The sequence below is a fragment of the Dipteris shenzhenensis genome, chromosome 20, assembly GCF_047967505.1.
Source record: "Dipteris shenzhenensis isolate YYH24624 ecotype China chromosome 20, Dip_SZ_1.0, whole genome shotgun sequence".
NCBI classification, from domain to species: Eukaryota; Viridiplantae; Streptophyta; class Polypodiopsida; order Gleicheniales; family Dipteridaceae; genus Dipteris; species Dipteris shenzhenensis.
Window position 1 is genome coordinate 40,561,035 of NC_141615.1, and position 24,326 is coordinate 40,585,360.

General features: G+C 45.3%; 2 protein-coding genes across 2 annotated transcripts in view; both read left to right on the forward strand.

Annotated features, from left to right (window-relative positions):
- Positions 1–2,540: 2,540 nt before the first annotated feature.
- Positions 2,541–24,326, forward strand: part of LOC147889663 (signal peptide peptidase 2-like) — an 89,292-nt gene continuing 67,506 nt past the window's right edge. The window contains exons 1-3 of the mRNA XM_087391647.1: positions 2,541–2,856; positions 6,786–6,910; positions 19,494–19,729. Coding sequence (XP_087247773.1) covers positions 2,548–2,856; positions 6,786–6,910; positions 19,494–19,729 — 670 coding nt within the window. The 5' untranslated portion in view covers positions 2,541–2,547. The remainder of the gene's footprint in view (positions 2,857–6,785; positions 6,911–19,493; positions 19,730–24,326) is intronic.
- On the forward strand, positions 16,928–17,672 carry LOC147889664 (uncharacterized). Its single transcript, XM_087391975.1, has 3 exons — positions 16,928–17,042; positions 17,083–17,259; positions 17,356–17,672. The coding sequence occupies exons 1-3, from the start codon at positions 16,928–16,930 to the stop codon at positions 17,670–17,672; spliced, it is 609 nt and encodes a 202-aa protein (XP_087248101.1).

The following is a 24,326-nucleotide window of genomic DNA, read 5'->3' on the forward strand; positions in this document are numbered from 1 at the left end:
TATGAATGATTTTTTTTGTCATGAGCCAATTTTTGGCTTTCACCGGGCGAAAGCCAACCTAAAAGCCAAAAATCGGCTCATGATATTAAAAATTTCTTGCAGCTTGGCTCAAACTCATGAGGCAATTTTTGGATTTTGTCAGGCAAAAGCCAAAAATTGTCTCATGAGTTATAATTTTTTGCCTATAGTTTGAGCCAGAGCCATGCAATAAAGACAAAATTTAAGCCTAACCAGGCAAAAGAATTTAACTCATGAGCCAATTTCTATCTTTGGTTGAGCAAAAGCCAAAAATTGGCACATGAGTTGAAAATGTTTGCCCATCCTTTGAGTCAAAGTCATGCAGTAGAGGCAAAATTTGTATGCCGTGAGCTATTATTTGGCTTTCGCTCGGCCAAAACCAAAAATTGGCTCATGACTTACAATTTTATCTCTCCTTTAACTAAAAGTGCATGAAAAATTCCAAGTCATGAGACAATTTTTGGATTCGCTCGGCGAAAACCAAAAACTGGCTCATGACTTACAACTTTTGTCTCTTTATTATGAAAATTTTGGTCTCCACATGGATGATTTTTTTTCTATCATGAGCCATTTTTCGGCTTTCATGTACTCCCGCATTGAGCTTGATCCGGAGGTTTTCTTTCATACTTAATCTAAAAAACCCAAAAAATGGCTCATTGCAAAAACATAATCCTTTATACTTTGACTGAAAGTCCAAATTATTATTTTTTGCTCATTATCGTCGCTTTGTGTTGGTGATGAGTAAGGCAGGAATTTATAGTGATTCCTATGTTCTTACAAATGTCTTCTATGGCATAGAATCATCATATACTTAGAGGACACATTGCTTAACAACAAGACTTGGCTACCTTATTCTTGAGGCCACTGCGGCGCAAACCACGTCAACCATTAAGGGACTTGCTCCTCCTACTACTGGAAGGTAAACTTTTTTGTGCACAGTTATTTACTATGGGGATTTTTTCTAGGTAGGGAGGAGACGCAGAAAATGCCTCCAGGATAACTACATTTTTCACGAAGTCTAACTTGAGTTTTATAAGGCTGTGGTGAGAAAATATATTGCATCATGACTTTTTGAAAGAGTATTCCAAATGTACTTCAAGTCCAAGTTTGTTTTGATGTATTGGAGATATCCCTTTCATAGTGAACAGGAAACAATTTCAAGATTTGGAGATCTCACTCATCATATGTCTAATACTCTAGCACTCACAAATGCTCTGTCATGTATATTTTGTTTGTTTTATAGGAAACTTGTTCCCAATACACCTCTCGCAACACAAAAGGCATGGAGGAAGTGGGCTCCCTGTTTATATGGGCTCACATGATTAGATTCATGTGGAAGTCGTCTCCCCCCCAAAGATTGAATTTTCTCATGTGGTGTGTCATAGTTGGCAAGCTCTCCACAAAAGATAGGCTTTGCAAAAGGAAGAATTTCTCTCCGTGTTGTCCCTTTTGCAGTGTTGGCCTAGAAGATCCCTTTCACCTTTTTTGGTGATGCACTGTCACTAGGGCACTTTGGGGGAAAGTACGAGTGTGGCTTGCAAGAGCACAAATTGTTGCTCAACTCAAATGGAAGATGGCACTATTAGGTGACAAAGGGAGTCTAAATGATGGTAAGCTTTGGAGCATTGTCCATGATATTGCCCTAAGGGATATTCGGCAGTATTCCATCATTGCACGCCTCTACATGACTTTTTTTTTTTGGAGGGAAAAAAAAGTAGTTATTTTTTATGTTATGTCTCAAGAGATTGATAATCACATAACGTTCCAATTACAACTGGTTCCACCAGTACATCTGAGAAACCAAAACAAAAAAAGGGAGAGCAAAATAAGATCATACATCAATTATAGACTGAGGGTCTATTGGTTTTGCTTGTAGTCTTTGATCAGTGCCTTGCCATCTCGGTAGACAACCCATTTGCCTTCCTTTCTAGCCGCCTTCACCTTTGCAAGCTCTGAGGCTTTGCTCTTCATCTGAGTTTTTGTGAGTTCCTTTGCAATCCACACTGGAAGTCCTTTCAACTTGTTAGACTATCTCCCCACTCAGTTCCCGGTAGAGATTTGTTGAGTCTTCCGAAGGTCTCACTTCCACTATCTTTTGCTACATTCCAATTGTCTGGTAGTCCTCCAATCCTTATTTTCTTTGAGTTGAGCTATCTTTTAGCTTGCTCATTTACTTCCTTCTGGACCTGTATACCTAAAGAGCTCTTTATCTCTCCTTTGAAATTCTCTTGAATCTCTCCCTTAAGCTTCTTGTGCAACTCTTCCATTTGAGTAGAGACTAGCTTCTCATCTAAAACTACATTAGGGAAAGGATTGTTGAGTTTGAGCTCAACAGTTTTCATTCCCTATTCTAGCTTCTAAAACCTGTCTTTGAGCTCACTATTGTGTTAGGAGAGGTGTGGGAGGGAGGGGTGGAGGTCCACTAAGGGAGACATTGTGCTAGGAATCCAAGAGGGCCAATGAAGAAGGGGTTGAATCTTTGGATGGGAAATAAATAATCCAGGTTCTCTTTTGAGGTGTTTGGTGTCGATGGCCTTCAGCGTGGCCACCCCTCTCTACCATTCGCTGTGTCCTTCACAGCTGCTCCCTTCTGCCCCCCCCCGCCATCTGCCCACTCGCCGCCTCCTCCTCCTCACTTCCCTTTACCGTCCACATTCCCATCGTTTCTCCTTCTCCCTCCCCCCCCCTCTTACCCTCCTCCTTCGCTCTCACGTTTTTCGTTGCTCCCAGGACCACCCCGAACCTCAGGAACTAACAGATGACCTTTTAATCTCGGACTTCCAGCTTGTTCTTGATAATGATGATCATTGGCGTTGGAGCAAGACCGCCAGGGAGCTGGTACGTCTCTCTCATCGCCCGAAACTCGATTTGTTGTTTTCGGACCAACAAGACTGCAAGAGAAACAGAGATACTTGATCCTTTCCATATTTTATTGTAACGCAAGAAAACAAAGAAACCAGAGTGCTACCCTCGTGGGATGATCACAATCAATTCGCAACCTTTTCAATGATATCAATGCATCCTCTACTCAAGCCCGAAGAAGCTTTCCCTTTCCGTGATTGCTATCAATCAATCGCAAATATATTCATTCGAATATTGCGTCACGTAATGTTTGCGATAACATGCTAACAATGGTGTAAAGCTTTCCTTTCTCATTTCTATAAAAAATGTGAAAGTCTGAGAATCAGTTCGAACGGCTTGAAGGAATAGCATTATGACATGCGGAGAGATGCCTCCCCAATGGTGTAGATACAGTATTCACATCATGCAGAGGTTTGATAATTCAGATGTGCTGGTTGTGGCATAGTACCTTTACTACATATGGCCACTTCAAACGTTTCATGTCCACATTTGAGATCATCAATGTGGGATTGGCACTCTCACAATTTGTGTCACCATGTCTGCTTACAAAGTATCGAATCAACCTGACAAATTTACATTTTTCCGCCGAACAGAAGATCATCCTTCCATTAGACTTGCCACAGCCCGCACCCTAAACAGACTGGGGTTGAAACTTTCAAAACCTCAACTATCCCCAAGTACAACTCAACAGCACACAAAGGGTAGCTTCTGCCAGGCCTCAACCTGGTACTTGGGAAATCTGGCTCATCTCGAGCGTCTCTCCTCTTTTTTGGCCCCCATGAAAGGAAGGACTGGTAACGTCTTCAAAAAAATTAGTGTCCTCTTTTTTGTGGGAAATCTGGTTCATCTCGAGCATCTCCCATCTTTTTGTGTTAATGCCCCATGTGAAGCAATGCTGTTTTTTCTAAGGCATTGTACTGTGTGTACTTGGGAAATCTGGCTCATCCTGAGCATCTCTCCTCTTTTTTGGCCCCCATGAAAGGAAGGACTGGTAACGTCTTCAAAAAAATTAGTGTCCTTCTCTTTTTTGTGGGAAAATCTGGTTCATCGCGAGCATCTCCCATCTTTTTGTGTTAATGCCCCACTAATGTGAAGCAATGCTGTTTTTTTGTAGGCATTGTACTGTGTGTTCAATTGACATATCATGCATGAACCATGTCTCTGAGGCAATAACGAGTACCCATCTAGTATCTCTGCTAAGGGCTGGCCTCTCCATATATCTAGGCTGCAAGACTGATCCTAAATACTTGTACTGGCCTCCATATCACTCTTTCATGCACGAATGTGAGCCTTGAGGTTGACCATTTGCGGATAGAGGGGATGCTATCTTCAGAACAACTCACTAGGCATCCTGGAGTCCCCATTTGAAAGTGTCCATGGGGACGGTGAAGGGTGATGCTATCCTAATGAGTCCCTATACTAAAGAAGAGGTTGATTTGAGTGCTCCAAGAGGGGACACTAGCCCTTTATCTCATCCTCCATGGACCCCTGTCAGGTCTGGGGATTGTTTCACAATTTTTGCTCTGTATTGGGGTCATATAGGTGTAACTAATGCGACGAGTCAGCTCTTGCTCAATAAATCATAGCTGGCCTAGTGATTAAGAATAAGACAGTCTACGTGTTATATTTTGCTGCAGAACTAGTCAACCAGACCAACACATGCCAAAATAGGTGGCTGCCCATCGATGTCAGCTTGCCTTCTTTGGTGCAACATGTATCAGCCTGCCCTTGATCACACAAACTCACGTAATTGCCTGTGCAAGGGGTACACAGCTCAAGTTGGTAGCTAAGGAGTTCTTTCCAAAGTTTGGCCCTGTGAGATGCACATGCAAGGGTGAGGGAAGCTCTGTAGAGCCGACAACTAGCAAGCGCTCACCAACATCCAAGAGGGGACAATTTGATACTTTACAGTCTACTCTAATGATACCAATGCAATAGCTTTGTCTGTACGTGCCTTTTCTCCTGCCACTTCTCTCACAGACAAAATACTGCAAACACTCTCTCTTGCTCTCCCTCTCTCCCTTTCTCTATAAATACACTAGGGCCTAGGACAATTGTCGGGCTGGACCCCCCCGAAGGTTTTTATTCATGAAGAGAACCTGAGTACAAGAGTTCAGCGTGGAAGCTGCTCTACCAATTCAAAAATCTTTTTCCTCATCTCTTGGGTGATGCATAGGCAGCACTAGGAGCCTGTGAGGAGCAAATGCGGATCTTGTTGTCACAAGAAATGATTGTAGTCTCTCTGGAGTATCCCTGAATCTTCCAACCACTGTTGTAACCATATACTCTCTTGGCATGTACTGCAAAATTCTTGGTATAACTTGTGTGTGGCTTGCTGTTTGTCTCACTGCTGTTGAAGTTGATTGATGTTGCAAAGTCATAGATGCTTAGAGATCGTTATTGCAGATGGTGGCTCAGGAGTCTGTAAAGAGGGAGAAAACCTTACCAAAGCTCTCAAAAACCTTAATATCCACACAAAACTTATAAAACGAATCTTACAGAGCCATAGAGAAGGAAAATTCTCTCTCTTTTCTTCTCTAAGCACTCAATGGACTCATAAACAACTCAAAATGAGATAACTGTAGCTCCAAACAACAGAGTTGGAAGCTTTCTAGATTGAAATGGAGAGTAAAAGAAGCGTTACAAGAAGAGCTAAACGAGAGATGAAGATGTCTCAAGGAGGAGGGTTTGTATTACGAATCAAGGACTTATGCCTTGACAAAGCAAAGGGCGTGCACCCTCTCATGCTCTGATACCACATTGGAGAATAAGGGGGAAGAGTGGAGTGCACAAGATAGGTAACTATACACTAAACAATGTACACTATTTTGTATTGATCATGAATATATACATGAACCTAAAGGGTTAGGGGTTAAGGTTAGGGTTCGGATTTGACTCTATGCCCTTATGGTATGGTGAAACTCACACCATCCTCAACAAGATTTCCCTCTTGCCGTTGCACACACATTTTATGTCGGGCTTCACCGCTCCCCTGATGAAGCATACTTCGTTGCATGTGCCCTATATTGTTTCTTCCCATTGTTGCCTTGCCTATGCTAGTGATTCTCTAACAATGTAGCTGATCTACTAGAGTTATAACATATTTTCTTTTTTGCTAGTGATTTTTCCTTCTGCTGTCTTTGTTGACTTTGACTATTAATGTTTTGTCCAGGCCTATAGCAAGATCTCCTACTATGATGTGCTTTCTTCTAAGGTTTCCTAGCTATTAACCACATTTGATGCATCTTTACCACTAGTACACCCTGAGCATGGTCTTTGCCTAGTTCTTTTATTTGGTTCCTCCCCTTGGATCAATAGGCTAATCAATTCATCAGACTTGATAGTAGCTATGCCTCTGGCAATCATTAGTCCAAGGCTCTCATAGGATGGTGGACGTATATCATTCAGCAAACTCTGAGGCTTTCATTTCACATCCACTCTCAATCAGTTTGTTCTTGGGGGCCTTCATCTTGTTCATATGATTCATCATTGTATCACCATCTCTCATTCTCAAATTTGTTAGTTGTTTCTTGAAATTGAGACGTTTTGACTAATGATGTCTTGCCCTTATAGAGCTTGGTCATGCCCAGATACACTATTTGTAGCATGTTCACTTTTAGTCGAGTGTCTCAAATTTATTCTAATGTGGTATAGCTGACCATTGGCTATGATTGATGGGCAAAAGAACCCGGTTTTTTTTTTAATGCTGAAAAGATTCACTTAACCTGAGTGTCTCCTTCATGCACTTAAACTGGTGGCTGTCATGTCAAATGTATGATGAGCATTATGACTTATGGCTGCCTATTTCTATAAGCTTAATGCTATTGGTTTCATTCAATCTGTCACCCTTAGATGTTGTCAGTGTCGTGCTTGTTGATTTGATGGATCAAAATGTTTGTTGGCAGGTTGCTTATGGACTGTTGCTTGCGGCTGTACCCCTAGGTCCTTTGTTACCACGGTTACAATATGCTGGGGCTTTTTATTTTGTATTCTTGGCACTGTGGTCTGTTTATGTTGGCAGTCATCGAAGGTAACTTGATTCAACCCATCACAGGTAGTTTTAGTTTGGAAAGCTTGGAAAATCACATGCCAAAGTTTAAGTTTTTTGGCTATCTTGGATTTCTCCTCATAAACTAAATACTCACAGAAGAAAGGCACACTATGTGTGTGCAAACTCAAGAGAAAGCTCAAGTACAAATGTGGATAACGGAGAGAGAAAAGATCTTATCCAACTTTAAGTGTTACACTTCATTCCCTATCTGTTGGAAAGGTAACCTGCCCATCTGTAACCCCCAAATGAGGAGAGCATGCGGGAGGGAGACCTAGTGCAGGATTTGCCCAAAGAAGAGAGAGGGATGGGGCTGCCACATGGGCAGCACCTCACAGCAACTAGACAAGTACCTGGAGGAGCCATGGTGGCTGCAACAGATGGAGCCTATGAACAGGAAGATGGCAATGCATACACAGCATGGATCTGGCCTAGAAGAGGCAGATCTGGAGGAGCACTAGATGGCGGAGTGATCTCAGGGAGTAGGCGCCAAGATGGCAGGATCAATGGCAGGTGTACGGCCTGCAACAGGGCCTACAAATGGCGCGATTAGAGCAGACCATAGGATGGCAGGAGAGCAGGGGTGCAGGACATCCTAGTGGCCAGGTGGAGGAGCAAAGGGAGGGGCTGCAAGAGGGCAGCAACCTGCCCTTTATAGGGGGCAAGAGCAGGCTGGTTGGTTGGCCAACTAGGTCGACCAGCACACTGCCCCATAATGGGAGCCCACAGCCCCATATCTGGGGAGCAGGTGGGGTCGGTTGGGGACAGGCTGAGTCGGCCAAGATGGAGCAGGCTGGTCGGTCATTTTGGAGCCCCTTGGGAGCCTATAAAAGGAGCCCATTAGCAGGGCATTGCATCATCCAGCAAGCCAGCAAATGAGGGAGCAGAAGGAGCAGCACCAGCCCCACCTTTGGGCCTACATCCAGAAGGCAAAGCAAGGGTAATAGTTTCTGCAGATTGAGCTCACATAGGGCTGGAGCCTTGGCTGTCTTCTAGGGCAGCAAGGTGCTAAAGTCTTTGGACGGAGAGTCTACATGCGCTCGAGGTGGAGCACGCGGGCTTAGTGATCTAGAGATATCCGGCAGATAGTAGAAGTACCTTGTGGTAAGATCAGAGGACCACATCTTGGTGGGACTCTGGATCTATCTTGTCTATTGTGTCCATCGCTTTGGATGGAAATATATTGTTTTGGTGGTTTCTATATCTGGTTGGATCATTGTCTATTTACTAGTTTGCACATCTATTTGAAGCACCTAAAGTTAAGAAGTTTGTGATTCCACACACGACACACATTGTGTGAGCTCCTGGGCTATTCTATCAGTCTTTCTCTATGTTCGCCCTCTGTTGGTGGATTTTTAACATGGTATTAGAGCCCAAGTAGGAGGCTCACAAGTGTGGGAGCTTGAAGGTAGGGACCTTGCTGAAGGACGACCTTGATTCAACGACTCTTGGGAATCAACTTCCATGTTTGAAGGACTGTGCCCTTGCGAGAAGGAGGGTGACTCAAGTTCTAGGTTTGTACAGAGTTATGGTCTACAGACGGTTGAGGTTGCTTTTCAATTTTGATGTGTGGTTTAGCAGCAGAGATGTTGATTTCAGAAGCAGAAGCCTCTTCGGCCCCTTCTCGCACAAATCGAGAAATGGTCCAAATTTTTTTTCCATAAAAGAAGGGAGACACTTGTATTGTGATTTTCATGGGTCCCATGGGTCGGTTTCTCGGCCCCCAGAGGACGGTAATACATTCTTCTTCTTCTTCTTCTCCCTTCCTCCTCCCGTAGGCGAGTTCCTTTTTTCACCATCCCCAACTTTGGAGAGTCTGGGAAATTGGATGGGACCAACTATCCTATCTGGAGGGTGAAGATCTCAAGTCATTTAGTGGCTCGAAAACTGTGGAAGCTGACAACGGGAGCAGAGGCGAAGCTGGAGGATATGATCGACAAAAAGGGAATGATACTTATACTAGCCGGAATCAACACCGAATTGTTCCAGAGGGTTCCATCATGGGAGCTGTTGGGGCAACGTCATCGACGTGTTGGCATTGGGCCGAGATGTGTTGGTGAGACGGGGTGTTGGAAAGGTCACCTCCACATTTGTGAGCCCCCAAATGAGGAGAGCATGGGGGAGGGAGACCTTTGGTTGGATTTGCCCAGAAAAGAGAGAGGGAGGGGGCTGCCACAAGGGCAGCACCTCACAGCAACTAGACAAATACTTGAAGGAGCCATGGTGGCTGCAACAGATGGAGCCTATGAACAGGAAGATGGCAATGCATACACAGCATGGATCTGGTCTGGAAGAGGTAGATCTGGAGCAGCACTAGATGGCCGAGTGATCTTAGGGAGTAGGCACCTGGATGGCAAGGTCTATGGGCAGGCCTGCAACAAGGCCTGCAAATGGCACGATTAGAGTAGACCACAGGATGGCAGTAGAGCGGGGGTGCAGCACATCCTAGTGGCCAGGTGGAGGAGCAAAGCTAGCGGCTGCAAGTGGGCAACACCCTGCCCTTTATAGGGGGCAAGCAAGCTGGTTGGCTGGCCAACCAGGTCGGCCAGCACATTGCCCCATAAAGGCAGCCCACAGCCCCATATATGGGAGCAGGTGGGGTCAGTTGGGGACAGGCTGAGTCGGCCAAGATGGAGCAGACTGAATTTCGTTCAGTCGCTGAGTGAATTTCTGAATGTGCTCTTCGTACCTTGTTGGCGCCCCCACACGACATTAGAATTAAAAGTACTTGTTGGTTTCCTAACAGAAACCCCAGCTGGTTGGTCATTTTGGAGCCCCTTGGGGGCCTATAAAAGGAGCCCATTGGCAGGGCATTACATCATCCAGCAAGCCAGCAAATCAGGGAGCAGAAGGAGCAGCACCAGGCAAGAGTTGCTACAGACTGAGCTCACATAGGGCTGGAGCCTTGGCTGTCTTATAGGGCAGCAAGGTGCTGAGGTCTTTGGACGGCAAGTCTACATACACTCGAGGTGGAGCACACGGACTCAGTGATCTAGAGATATCCAACAGATAGTAGAAGTACCTTGTGGTAAGATCAGAGGACCACATCCTTGTGGGACTTTGGATCTATCTTTTGTATTGTGTCCATAGCATTGGATGGAAAATATATTGTTTTGGTGGTTTCTATATCTCACTGGATCATTGTCTATTTACTAGTTTACACATCTATTTGAAGCACAGAAAGTTAAGAAGTTTGTCATCCACATAGCACAAGCTTTTTTTTGGTATAATAAATTTTGCATTAAGAAAACATTTACTTTCTTTGCTGTCCCAGAGTGGTACAACTACTATTGAGAATACAATACTAAAAGCTGCTGGGCTATTCTGTTAGTCTTCCGCTGTGCGTACCCTCTGTTGGTCTTCCGTTGTGTATACCCTCTGTTGGTTGGTTTGCAATATGGTATCAAAGCCCGAGTAGGAGGAAGTGTGGGAGCGTGAAGGCAGGGACCTTGCTGAAGGACAACCCTGATTCAAAGACTCTTGGGAATCGACTTTCACGACTGGAGGATTGTGCCCTTGCGAGAAGGGGGGTGACTTAGGTTCAGTCAGGTGTGTACAGAGTTATGGCCTACAACGGTTGAGTTTGCTTTTCGATTTAGCTATGTGGTTTATGTCAATTTCAGAACTAGAAGCCTCTTCAGCCCCTTCTTTCCCTTCCGCCTCTCCCAGTCGAGTTTCTTCTTTCACCATCCCTAACTTTGGAGAGTTTGGGAAACTGGATGGGACTAACTATCCTATCTGGAAGGTGAAGATCCGGAGGCATTTAGTGGCTTGAAAACTGCAGAAATTGATGACAGGAGCGGAGGCGAAGCTGGAGGATATGATAGACAAAAAGGGGAGCATACTTATACCAGTAGATGGAAGGAACTCAAAGCATGGGAGGATAGAGATGCCCATGCCTTGGTAATGATTATAGGGACTACGGCAGACTTTGTGATTCCTCACATTTAGATGACTAACATGGTAGTAGAGGCGTGTGCCATTTTGAAGGATCTGTATGAGACAGATAATATATTCTTCATCTCAACTCTTCAGCATCAACTCTACAATATGGATATGGATGAGGGAGATTCGGTACATGACCTCTTGACGAAGGTCAAGGTGGTGAGGGATCAACTAGCATCGGTTAGTCAGAAGGTAAACTCCAACCTGCTAGCCTTGATGGTACTTAGGAGGCTACACAGAGTTTCAAAAGCTTCATTATGATTGTGACAGCAAGATAGAGAGCCAAACCTCTGACTTTTGAGGAGTTGGGTCCATTACTGCTCCAAGAAGAAGCTAGGGAGAAGCTCTACAACAATGACAACAATGACAAGGTGTTGCTAGTAAAAGATAAAGCTGGCAAAGGAAAGAGCAAGACTAACGGTGGCGTGCCCGCTGCCCCTGAGCCTTTGGGTTGCTGCTGAGCTCCCTCTCTAAGATTGATCCATAAATCTTGGCCAGAGTATGGCCGATCATGAGGGTACGGTAGTTCCCACTCCATAGGGTCTCAGGCTTTGTGTATCGGTGCAATAGTGGTAGCGCTCGAACTAGGTGGGAAACATGGCACAACATCTGTGCTAGGACCGGAACTAGGGCCTCCTGTCCATGTACAAAGTGTTGGGTCTGTGGGTCCTCATGTTCCTGCGCTCTCCAATTGTGTAATCTGCGAAGTGCTGCCCATACATTCTATGTGGTGAACAAGTGGCAAATAGTGGGCTTGGGCATAGAGGACATATCCGGTGGTGTCTGCATATGGGCATCATAGAGGGAACATGCATTCGTGTGCTACACACTTGGGTCCGTGATGGGAATAGGTGGCTTTCCGTCCGATAGAAATCTCCATCCAGTGGTCAGATCTCCTCCTCGAAAAGATCTGGCAATCGCATCCATCCTATGTGTGAGGAAGGCCTGCCTCTTACGACTTGTCAATCGTCGAAAGATCCTCTATGTCTCTGGTGGTGTCAAATGACCCATAGCCCACCCCTGTTTCAGGTGGGTTCTTGCCTCTTTGCACTCGTCATCGAACTAGGGGTTTTGGGACATCTTCCCATCTCGGACCCGCATGGGTCAGGTCGTGGGAAATGATCTGGTAGCAGCATCATGTACTACAGAGACAAGGGTGCCAGTGGCATTGGCGAGGTCTATATCATCTCCAAGTAGAGCCGGGAGCCCCCTGGTTAACTGACTCGTGTACACTCGGTCAAGGGCACGGTTAAAGTGGATCTGGATGCGTGCAGGTGTGTGGGGGGGGCCTCCCTGTGGTTGGCATAGTGACAGAGCTATGGAAGGCCAAGTACGAGTAGTCAACTCCGAGTGGGGGGGGGGAGGTATGGATCCGTGAGGCAAAAATCTAGTGGGCCTAGTAGATAGTCCACCGTACTAGATCCACCACCATGTGGGAAGCATGTGAGTTCTCTAGATGATGGCCATCTCTGAAACCATTATAAATGATCAGGTCGTGGACTGCCCCTAGCTCAAGCACATGTCGTCCATATCCTGTCACCTGTGGGGCCTCTGCAGAGTGTCTCAATATCCCGAGCTCATCTGCATCTAGCTCTGGGACTATATATGGATCTCTGTCATCGGTGAAGTCAAGCAAGCCAACTTGCTTATTTCCTGTCCGTGCATTGAAACCCCCCAGTAGGAGGCTGTCTCCCTGTTTAAAGAACTCTGTGATGTCATCTTGAATTGTCTCACTCTCGTGCATAGGATGACGTGTCTGGAGGGAAGTAACACATTGCAATGAAGATGGGTTGAGCATCTGGAAGCTGAACTCGTATCCACATGTGTTGTGCATGCTCCTCTCTCCGAACCGTAGATATAAGTGGTCTCAAGTGTGACTTGAAAAGGATAGCCACCCCCTGGAGCCTTGTACTCACTATCTCTCCTCAACTCCCTGGTGTGAGCTGACTCCCAGGTGTATCCTGTTACTGCAGCCCTCTCTCTGGGCTCTCATGTGTCTCAGTGTAGAAGATCATATCTCTACTATTATATGTCTCCGAGAGACCTCCCGGGTTAGACCATAGTGTGCCATTACGATTCCATATTGCTATTTTCAGTCTGGTGTGTACACACGTCCCTTGGGCTTGACATTGTCATAATTCCCCATCTTCTTTCTCCCCTCTGTCTACCCTTTCTCCTGTAGGACAGTGAGGTCATCATCCAAGTATATTTTTGTCCGTTTCAAAGTTATTCGCACACTCATGAGGGTGCATCTATCCGTGGCAGAGTTTCAGCACTAAAGGTCTTGAGGGTGTCTCTGCCTTGCCTACCCTCTAGGCTGTCTCACATGTGAGATTGACTCCCATCTTGGTGAATAAAAGTTGGGCATCTGCCATTGGAGTATCTGCTGTTGCTGCTACTCCCTTTTTAACCACAACTGTCCATTCAAGCATCTCCTCTTTCCCTTTAGTAATCTGTTGTGTAATTTCTGTTGGAATTATCGCCATAATTCATGGCAGTGACCAATGTATGATTAATAAGTGGGTTAGGGGCACTTTTCCCTCATTAAATGTTTTTTCCCCTAACCATAGTTAGGATACCCAACTATAATAAGTAGTTAGTGGTTGGTTTAGTTAGGGTATTGTCACTTTGACAAAACCCCAAGTTTTGTATGTTGTTTCTATCTCTTGCAATCAAGTGTGTTGACTTGCTATCATGTGCTCTCTCTCACACACACACTTGCGTTCACTCTTTACTCACATTTGGTATCAGAGCCCGGACCAACTCTCGGACTAGCTCCAGCCTTGCACCTCAACTTCGTCTGTATGCTGCACTTTTGATGTACGGTCGTACGGCTCTGCTCACCTGTAACTCGCCATCGTCCATGTTGGGATATCTCAAGGTGTATGCCTCAGGCACACCTTATGTTTCTATGTGTGAGTGCTAGAGGCACAGTTAGGTGCCCACAAGCACAGTTAGGTGGTGGAGAGCCACATAGGATGATTGAGAGAATCTAGGAGCAAATTGAGGAGATGATTGTGGAGCTCTGAAGTCATCAGTGATGTCAGTGAGCATGTATGAGGTGCCTACTTAAGGACCTCACTCTTCTTCATTCTACAAGCAAGTAATGCAAGTATCCTGAGTTTGTGTCCACTCTTTCCTTTCCTTTCAGTTTACCAACATGGTATCAGAGCCCTTTGATCCCCCTTGAGCCCATTTCTGCCACATCATCATCTTCTTCTTCATCTTCTTCTTCTCCATTTTCCTCTTTCTTCCCAAAATCTTTGAGAGCTTGGTTCTCCACCTACAAACGACTATTGCCCAAACCCTCTGAGCTGGAAACTCCTCTAGTATGGGCGAAATTCCACCTGCAAGCAATTGAAGAAAAAACGTCTGTGTTGGCTGCCATTCCCCAAACAGCGCATTTTTCGCCATTTCTTCTACTGCTCAATACTCCCTGCCTGCTCCGCCATTGCCTGAGCCCTCTTAGGAGTAGATGGGCGACCTCTAGACGAAGATTTTGAGCCATTTTTCAGCTCATTTGGTTCAGTAACGAGGGAGAAATCGTCAAAACTCAGGTTCAGCCTGTAGCAACTCCCCCGGGCAAAAGTGCGCACCATTTCGTCCAACCTCTGTGCTGGACCCTCTCTGGTATATGAGCTTTCTTTTGCTTCAGAAAGCCCTCTTTTCCTTGCTTTGAAGAGTGAGCTACAAGCCCTCCAAGTTCAGCCTTTTGGTTTTGACAGTTTTGGACAAGTTTTTGAAGATGATGCTACATAAAATGCTACTCTAGCATTTCTGGTTTTTTGAAACTTTCAATAACTTCAGTACAAGTGTGGCTTCAGTTTTGTTTTGAATTGCTAGACCTGGTTTTGATTGGAAAGTATTCATTTTAGCCACTTCTATGAAGCATGTAAGAAGAAGCATCATTGATTGAATATTGGTCACTAGTCTTTGCTACATCAAGTGCTCATATTTTGGAAGTCTTTCAGTTATTTTTTGCCTTGTAAGAGAGATAGACACTGCCCAATATCTGGGTTAGACCCTCTCATGGCTACCCTTTTGAATCTAGAGAAGTTCAATGGAAAGGGCTTCCACACATGGCAGATGAAGGTGAAATTTGCATTGATGAGGGAGAACTTATGGGGACTTGTCAAACCTACTCCTACCGCTTCTTCTACGGCCTCCAATGCTGGAGAATCCTCAACTCCGACACGACCGGCAAGGGATCCAGCTAGAGAAGAAAAAGCATATGGTATCATTGCTCTTGCTTTAGGAGATGATTATATTCACCATATCTCTGACTTGGAGTCTCCTTCAGAAGCTTGGCAGAAGCTTGACATGATTTTTGGTGCTAGCTCTCACATCTCTAAACTATCACTTAAAATCTCTTTCTTTGAATTGAAGATGGCTAGTGGTACTACTTTAGCAGCTCATGTCAACTATATGCGGAGTCTTATGACTCAATTAGCTTCTATCAACTCTCCTATTACTCCAGATGATGCTATGGCAGTGTTACTTAAGAGTATGCCTGAAGATTATGATCACATAGTTAGCACTTTGAAAAATCTTCCTAATCCTAATCTTGAAGGTATTATCTCTACTCTCCAAGAAGAAGAAAGGCATATGGAGCTCAGGAAAGGCAATGACACTGTTTATGCTGTAAAAGTCCAGAAGGGCAAGTATACCCCTTGCAATCACTGTGGAAAGACAAATCACCTTTCAAAGGACTGCTTCAAAATTAATCCATGCAAGCACTGTGGCAAGAACAACCATAATGAGAAGTTTTGCAGAGCCAAAGCAAAGACAGAAAATGCAAATCTACTTTCAGTTGATGAGCCTCCACAAGATGAGGCATCCTTTGAAGATTATGCATTTTAAATCATCTCTATGTATGCTCCAGATCTCTCTTTTTATGTCAAGGTACTCAGCCTGGATAGTCCTCCAAAATGAATGAAATAAATTATTGTGTTTTGTGTGTTTTGTAAACACCTCTGGTCACCTTATGATGTAGGCCATGTGTATGTTTTGCTCCATGGTACCTCCTGCAGACATTGTGTGCATGTACATGCAGGGGAGATAACCATTGGAAGGTCTTTTTGTATCCCTTTTGTTTACCTTACACCCATGGGAACCCTTGCTAGCATGAGAACCTAGCCATAGATTTATCCTTGACCACCATGAGATGGCATGAGAAACTATGAGACTAGATGTATCCTTGACATAGCCTGAGGCATTCCCTTGAGGGGGGGTTGTTGGGATATCTCAAGGTGTATGCCTCAGGCACACCTTATGTTTCTATGTGTGAGTGCTAGAGGCACAGTTAGGTGCCCACAAGCACAGTTAGGTGGTGGAGAGCCACATAGGATAATTGAGAGAATCTAGGAGCAGATTGAGGAGATGATTGTGGAGCTCTGAAGTCATCAGTGATGTTAGTGAGCATGTATGAGGTGCCTACTTAAGGACCTCACTCTTCTTCATTCTACAAGCAAGTAATGCAAGTATTCTGAGTTTGTGTCCACTCTTTCCTTTCCTTTCAGTTTACCAACAGTCCAGCCCACACATGTGCGACATTCTGTACCTGCTACAATCGCCCATACATTGGGTTCATTTCATACAGCGCAATCCACTCGCTCGTACACTTACAAGCTGTGCGTACCACCTGCACAACAACCTATTGTACCGTCCATACAACCAGTGTACGTGCGTCGTATGTTGTACGGATTTTGTACAACAGACTTGCTGTCTGCTGTCTTGCCCATTGAGTACCTACAGGTTACCTGCGTAGCCTCGCACGTGCGACCGTATGACGCCCTTGCATTTTTTTGCTTTTAAGCTTTTGGGCTGTTGCATTTTGAGCCATTGATTGGCTTTTTTTTGAGCAGTGGGTAGTTTGCATCAATATCCTGGAAGGGATTTATGTTGTACACCTTAACTCCCAAGAAGGGAATTTTTTGGTTGTTATTTGCTGCATTTTCTTTGGCAGTTATGGCCCAGGACAATCCCAATGAAGTGTTTGGACTCCTCACACAGGAAGATAAGTTGGATGGTATCAACTACTTCCTATGGAGTTCTATGGTTCGCAATATCCTAGTTGGAAAACACTTATGGGACTATGTCAATGGGGATGAGCTATGGCTAGAAAATGTGGTTGCACCTGCCACTCCTCCTCAACAAGGTGGAGGAAGGGGTAGATAGAGGACAAGCTCAAGGTGCAGGACAAGTGCTAGGTACATCAGCTACTGCAGCGGTAGCTTCTACACAGGATCAGAAAAGGTGGGATTCACGTGATGCACTAGCACTTTCAGCTATCTCCCTTTCTGTCAAAAGGTTTATCATTCTGCACATTCGGTCATGCAAGACCTTGAAGGCAGCTTGGGATATTTTGGAGAGTATGTTTTCAGCCTGCAATGATGCTAGGGGCTCTTTCCTGAAGAGAGAGTTAACTCATACTCATATGGATGAGGGTGACTCTATGTTTGAGCACCTCACTAAACTTCAAGATTCGAGAGAGCAATTGTTGAATATTGATGAGACCATTCCAGATTTAGAGATGGTCACTACCACTCTGAATTCTCTTCCTGACTCTTATCTTGGCTTTCACACCTCATTGAATTTGTCATTGAGGGGGGGTGGCAACCCTCTCACTTTTCATGAGTTGATAGGACTTTTTTTGCAGGAAGAACAAACCAGGAAGAATTTGGCTTCACAAGCTGGTGAACATGCGATGCTTTCGAAATTCAAGCCCAAAGGGAAGGGGCAACATAAGCAACATGCAAATCAGCATAAAGCTGATTTTGGACAGCCTTCATGCAAATAAAGTTTGCAAGCTGAATAAAGCTTTGTATGGGCTGAAACACGCCCCACGTGCATGGTAATTCAAGATTGATGCCTTTCTGACCAGCAAGGGGCTTCATAACAGTCCAATTGAAAGTACCTTCTGCATCAAGAAGGATGGGGGGGATATTTTGGTCATCATTCTTTATGTAGATGACATGCTGCTCACAGGGTCACATGAAGAAAAAATTGCAGATTTCAAAGCTGAATTGAAAGCTACATTTGACATGTCAAATTTGGGCATGTTACATTTTTATATGGGGATCCAGATTATACAAGAAGAGACGTGGCATTATTATGTCTCAATCCAAGTATGTGCAAAAGCTCTTGGGTCAGTTCAACATGCAAGATTGCAAGCCTACAGCCACTCCCTTGGAGCTAGGGCTGAAGCTTACTATGTATGATGCAGGTGAATCTAGCCAGGCTGTTGGATGCCCCATTTACTTGTGCAATACACGGCCCGATATTCAGTTTGCAGTATCTCAGGTGAGTAGGTATATGCACAGCCCAAAGACAGCACATTGGCAAGTTGGAGAACGCATCTTTCGTTACTTGCAAGGCATAATGTCAGTCCACAAGTGGTAATTGTTTCTTTTTGGGACATGCATGCATTTCTTGGCCAAGTAAGAAACAATCTACTGTGGCTAGTTTGAGGCATTCCACAATGCCCTAAACTCATCTCCTTTTGGTGATTGATATTTTTATTGTACATCATCACATTGGCACTGCAGGGGGGCGTTGGAATTATCGCCATAATTCATGGCAGTGACCAATGTATGACTAATAAGTGGGTTAGGGGCACTTTTCCCTCATTAGAGGTTTTCCCCCCTAACCATAGTTATTAGGATACTCAACTACAATTAATAGTTAGTGGTTGGGTTAGGTAGGATTTTGTCACCTTGACAAAGTTTTGTATGTTGTTTCTATTTCTTGCAATCAAGTGTGGCAGCCATCTCTCTCTTGAGGATTGCATTTTCTGCTCTAAGTTCCTCCATGGCTTTGCAGCCCCCTTTTGAGGTCACTTGCGTGTCTCTCATTTAATGTAGTTCAGTCCCTTATGCATGTGCCTTGTCTTGGAGGTTGGTTCTCTTGATTTCCCACCCTTCTTTCTCTTTTTCCCACTCTTCATGCTTTGCCTTTTCTTTCCTCCATTCCTTGTATTTTTCCTCCTTGTTCTTGAATTCATTGAGTGTCTTGTCTACATGAGCCTCATTGGTGGCCTCCAAACTGTCGGTCCTCTCAATTAATGCAAGGCATATTTTGTTGAGGCAGAGCAATACCTCATTTGTCACTTTGTGAGCTGTCCTTGATGATGAGAGGGCTACCATGGCATTGTCTAGGGCTTGTTTGGCACTTGTGACTGATCATCTTGTGGGTGGGAGTAGAGGGGCTAACACAGCCCTATGTAGGCTAAGGGCCCCTTTGTAGGTACAACAGTTCGAGGGAGGGCCTGGAGCCCCTGGCGCAGACAGCAGCAGTTCATGGGCGTGCCTGGAGCCCCTGGCGCAGACTAGCAGCTCACAGGGGGCCCTGGGAGCCCTAGCGCAAGAAAGGCGCCTGCAGCTAGGCGTCTGGCCTGGTGGCAGCAACAGCAGGGTGATGGCATGGCAGCAGCAGCAGGGTGATGGCTCAGGGGGGGGGGGGCGGAGATAAATTTATCTAAGAACATGCAGAACTCTTCTGTAGTACTTTCCTTATTGATATTTTGATTGATACCTTTGCCGTCACCTCATTGTGTCTGTTGCCGTGCATTCATATTTACATTGGACCTGACATTTGATTGGGTTGTTGTTTTGATCTGCAGCTTACAGATTCAGCCACCTCAAAAAATGTCATTTCAGCAGGGGCTTGCTGTACCAATTTTCTGTTCAGCATCATTGTTTGGATTCTATTGTCTTCTTCGTTTTTTCCCGGGTCTAGACTTGCGGACATTTGTATCTATTTACCTAGGCTTTGCTGGATCACTTGCTGTGGCCAGCAATTTGGTTGAACCAGTACGCTACATACTACCAGATGCAAAATCATTTTCCTGGAAAATTAGTAAGTATTTTATTTCGGTAACATCCAACCTTTTGTCTTTGAATATTTGCTAGAAATAAGTTTATGAAAAATGGGTGTTTTCTTGAGTTATTTGGTTGGAGGACAAAGGTCATCTGTACATCTTTAGGCCCATACAAGACAATGCATACCCATGCACCTCCAGGCATATACAATACAATTTTGTTCTTCTGTAGGACATCCATTATGTAATGATTTTTGGCATCATCATTTTGATGAATCGACGACTTGGTTAAACTGACATTACTGCCACAATGGCAAGGGTCTAGATGGCTTTGAAATTGGACACTCAGCTGGCACTATACCTAGTTTCTTTGCAGGTCACTTTTGGGTTGACTTTGAAATTCGACACTCAGCTGGCACTATACCTAGTTTAGTTGCAGGTCACTTTTGGGTTGATGAATCAGGCTAGGCTGTCAGCCATAGGGCTGACCACATTGTCTACTTTCTACAGCCTATACTGTCATGTGCACGGATTGGTATCTGACGTGTACTAGGTACACAGAACTAGCTCAGGTTAGCCTGGGGAGGCTTAGAGCTAGGCAGGCTTGATTCTCGGGTTGAGTGGCAAGGGTATGAACTATTTATAGGTCTTCGCTATTTTTGGCGCCGGGGCCCGAGTCTATAAAAGAGGCCCAGGGGGTTCAGTTCTCAGTGTGCAGTTGGGAGCAAGTCTCGTTCCCAGGTGCCAGGTCTGATCCTGGATTGAGTCGCGGACGCGCGCCTGCATCTTAGCGTAGCCCAAGGCCCAGTGACAGATCCAGGGCTTCACAGCGCCACCTGGTGGTATGGGACACCAGGCTGGTTTGGATCTGATTGGGAGTTCGTGCCGGTAGCTCAGCTCGTGGCTCGGAGGGGACATCTTCTGATTCGGGATCACATCCCGTAGATGTCACGGTTGGGTGGTGAGGAGCCTGCTCATTTCTGATGTTGTGTGTGGTTGTTTTGCAGATCAGGGGTTTCAGGAGTGTTGGGACGTGTCAGTTGGTATCAGAGCCAACTCATGAGGTAGGAACTTCTGATGCGAGAATTTTGACGGATTTCTCTTCCAGGTATGCCCTAAATTTCGAAATTTCCTGCTGTGTTTTTGCTGGCTACCTGGGGTAGAAGGGGTGAAGAGATATCTGGAAAAGCAAGAAGAATAGGAGTGAGAGAGAATCGAATTTTCTGAAGGCCCCTGAGAGAAGATTAGAGGGTGGAGAAATAGAGCAGAAAGGTAGGAGAGATGTGCTGGAAAAAGATAGCAAGGGAGGAAGGGATGCAGTAGACGAGGTAGTAGAGGCTAGACAGCCTGTGCAATAGGCTGTCCACAGCCAGCGCAATAGGCTGACTACAGCCTGCGCAACAGGCTGCGAACAGCCTGCGTCTAGGGCTGCATGCAGCCTGCGCAGGAGGGAGGTGCTTTTTTCGAAAAAGCACCCCTCCAAAGCTGGAGGGGCTTGGCCTTTTTTGGAAGCTCAGCTTCCAAATAAGGCAGCCCTGCACCCTATATAGGTGGGGGCAGGGTGCTAGGCTACCCACAAGCAGCCTCAAGTTTCGAGCCTCTACCTCGATATCCGTGCCCGCCAGCCAGCCTCATCCGTACGGCCTGCTTCTCGCACCTGCCCGTGCTTGCGTCAGCCCTGCACAGTTTTCGAAGCATCTGCAACAGCCGTACAGCCTGTACGGACTGTTTCGCCAGCCCCTGTACCTGCTGCTGCACCGAATAGTGACTCCAGTACCTGCAGCAACCGTACGGCCTGCGTCAGCAGCCGTACAGGCCACGTCAGCAACCGTACGGCCTGCGTCAGCAGACTGTACAGCTACTACTGCAGCACGCGCTTCCGGCTTGCGGGTTCGGGGAGGCTCCGGGACTCGTGGTCTTCCGATTCGCCAGATTTCAGCATCTCCTTCCGTCAGCTTCATTCGGGACGGTTTTCTTCTGCTCCATCCTCCTCTGTGCTTCGTTTCAGTCAGTTATTTCTCTCCGTTTGTAATCAAATCAGATTTCAGCCATGTCTGATGCTCAAAATCCCGAGTTCACCATGGGAGAGCAGGACTTAGATTACACTCCAGTGGGAGAGGATGATCAGGGTCTCTATGATGACCTGATAACTAAGAAAGCCTTCAGTGAGTTTACGACTGCTCTTGATGGCAAATTCGAGCAGGTCAATGCTAATCAATCGGGGTTGACACAGCAACTCCAGGGGATACAAGCAACTCTGACTCTTCTGGCTAGCACGGTTCAGGCACTCACGCATGTGGATGCCATGGCTTCAGTGCTAGGCCCGAATATCACTCCGGATCCTTTTCCAGGTGACCAAAAATCAAGAACAAAGGAGGTAGTTGACACTTGGTTGCACAAGTGGCAAGTACACTTCCAATTCCACCCCTATCCAGATGAGAAAAAGATTCAGCTTGCAGCAGGGTTTATGTCAGGTAAAGCCTTGCTTTGGTGGAAAGAACTCCAGCCTAAGCCTGATACTTGGACAGATTTTGAGGGCATCTTCAGGAAGGAGTTCCTGAAGAAGGAAGATGACTACGATATCGTCGGCAAGCTCAAGGCCCTCGATATGTCAAAATTGAATTTGACCTTTGAAGTTTATCTTCAAAGATTTAGGGATTTGCAAACCAGGGCCACTAAAATGGATCCAGTAACCTTGTTAGGTTTTTTCGTGGATGGTTTGCCAGACTCCTATAAGTTGCAGATTAAGAACAACAGGTGCACAACGTTGCAGGAGGCCATGACATATGCGCGCATATATGATGATACCATGGCCGGTACCAAGGCAACCACAGTTACCGAAACGAGTGGAAAGAACAAACGCAAGTTCTTTCAGCATGCGACTGGTATTGGGGAGACGAAGTCTATGGACAACGCCTCCAGGAAAAGCTTAACTCCCGCGAAGAATGGTAAGGCCCGTTTCCTTCGCACTCTCAGGCTCAAGAAAGAAGGCCGATGTTTTTATTGCGAAGAGCAGGGCCACACAAAGAATGAGTGTCCTAAGCGGAAGAACCAAAAATTGGTGCTAGGACCGAAGGTCTAGGCGGGTCCACGTACCGCAGCCAAGGGAGCCAACCAAGTCACGATGACAGGTATTTCAGTAAATGTCATTACCTGCCCCTTTTCTTGCAATTGTACCTTTAATACTTCGTTGTTTGGTTCCCATGATCTTTTCCGAGTTTATGGAGAAGTTAGGGACCAACAGGTTCACATTCTCTTTGATCCGGGCAGCTCTCACAATTTTGTTAATTACAAATTTGTGCTAAAGATGGGGCTGTCCACAGTACCTAGCGACCACACCTACGAGGTGCAGCTTCCAGCTGGGAAGCAGTTTTGGGATCGCAAGGTTGAAGCGCTTCCCATCCGGATTCAGGCCTACACGGGAGCTCTCACATGTTATGTTATGCATCTAGAGCATGTAGACTTGCTGATCGGGATAGAGTGGTTTAAAACCCACAATATTCAGATCGGATGGACGGAGCACACGCTTTCTTTTGTAGACAAGGACACCCAATTTTGTATTCAGTGTGATCAAATCCCCCCTTCTCAGGGGCCTATTGTATCTGCGATGCAGCTTCGGAATATATTAAACAATTCTCATTATGATGTCTATCAGTGTGTTTTGATTCCACTTTCTTCATTTGTTGTTTCGGTAATTAACAAGAATGAATTAAGTGTGTTTGAACACCGGGAATTGAGAATGTTGTTAGATAATTTTAAGGACGTATTCCCAGCTCAACTGCCAGAAGGTTTACCTCCAGAACGGGCAGTAGATCATCGCATAGACTTAGTCCCAGGGGCTCAACCTATCAGTGTACCACCTTATAGGATGAGCCAGGTAGAGGAGGATGAGTTAGCTATCTAGCTTCAGGATTACCTGAATATGGGCTATATCCGCCCAAGTAAATCACCTTGGGGTGCACCTGTCCTCTTAAGAAAGAAGAAAGATTCTTCCTGGAGAATGTGTATAGATTATAAACGATTAAATAAAGTTACAATTAAGAACCGCTATCCTTTACCGCGTTTTGATGATTTGATAGACCGTTTGGCCGGAGCGAAGTATTTCACTAAGATTGATTTGCGTACGGGTTATCACCAAATCCGTATCTATGCTAAACACATAGATAGGACCGCATTCCGGACTAGGTATGGTCATTACGAGTTCCTCGTATTACCTTTTGGTTTGACCAATGCTCCTGCTACTTTTCAGCAGATGATGAACGATTTGTTCAAGGATTTTCTGGGCAAATTTGTTGTAGTGTTCTTAGATGATATTTTGGTATATAGTAAAACGCTTGAGGATCATATAGGACACCTTCGGGTTGTCTTACTTGTTCTAAGACAGCATAAGCTTTATGCCAAGATGAGTAAATGTGACTTCTTTATGAAGGAGATCATTTACTTAGGACACAAGATTTCTTCTGAAGGTATTAGCATTGATCTGGATCGTATCCAGAAGGTTTTAGAATGGCCTATCCCTCAGACTGTGAAACAACTTCGTTCTTTCCTAGGATTTACGGTATTTCTTCGGAAGTCAGTGCGTGATTATTCACATATCACGGCACCCTTGACCAACATATTGAAAGGTCGTGGACG

Coding starts and splice junctions, on each gene's coding strand:
- LOC147889664 (XM_087391975.1), top strand. CDS start 16,928: ATGGTTCGCAATATCCTAGTTGGAAAACACTTATGGGACTATGTCAAT. Junction 17,043..17,082: donor TCAACAAGGTGGAGGAAGGG/GTAGATAGAGGA, acceptor GACAAGTGCTAG/GTACATCAGCTACTGCAGCG. Junction 17,260..17,355: donor GGAGAGTATGTTTTCAGCCT/GCAATGATGCTA, acceptor CTAAACTTCAAG/ATTCGAGAGAGCAATTGTTG.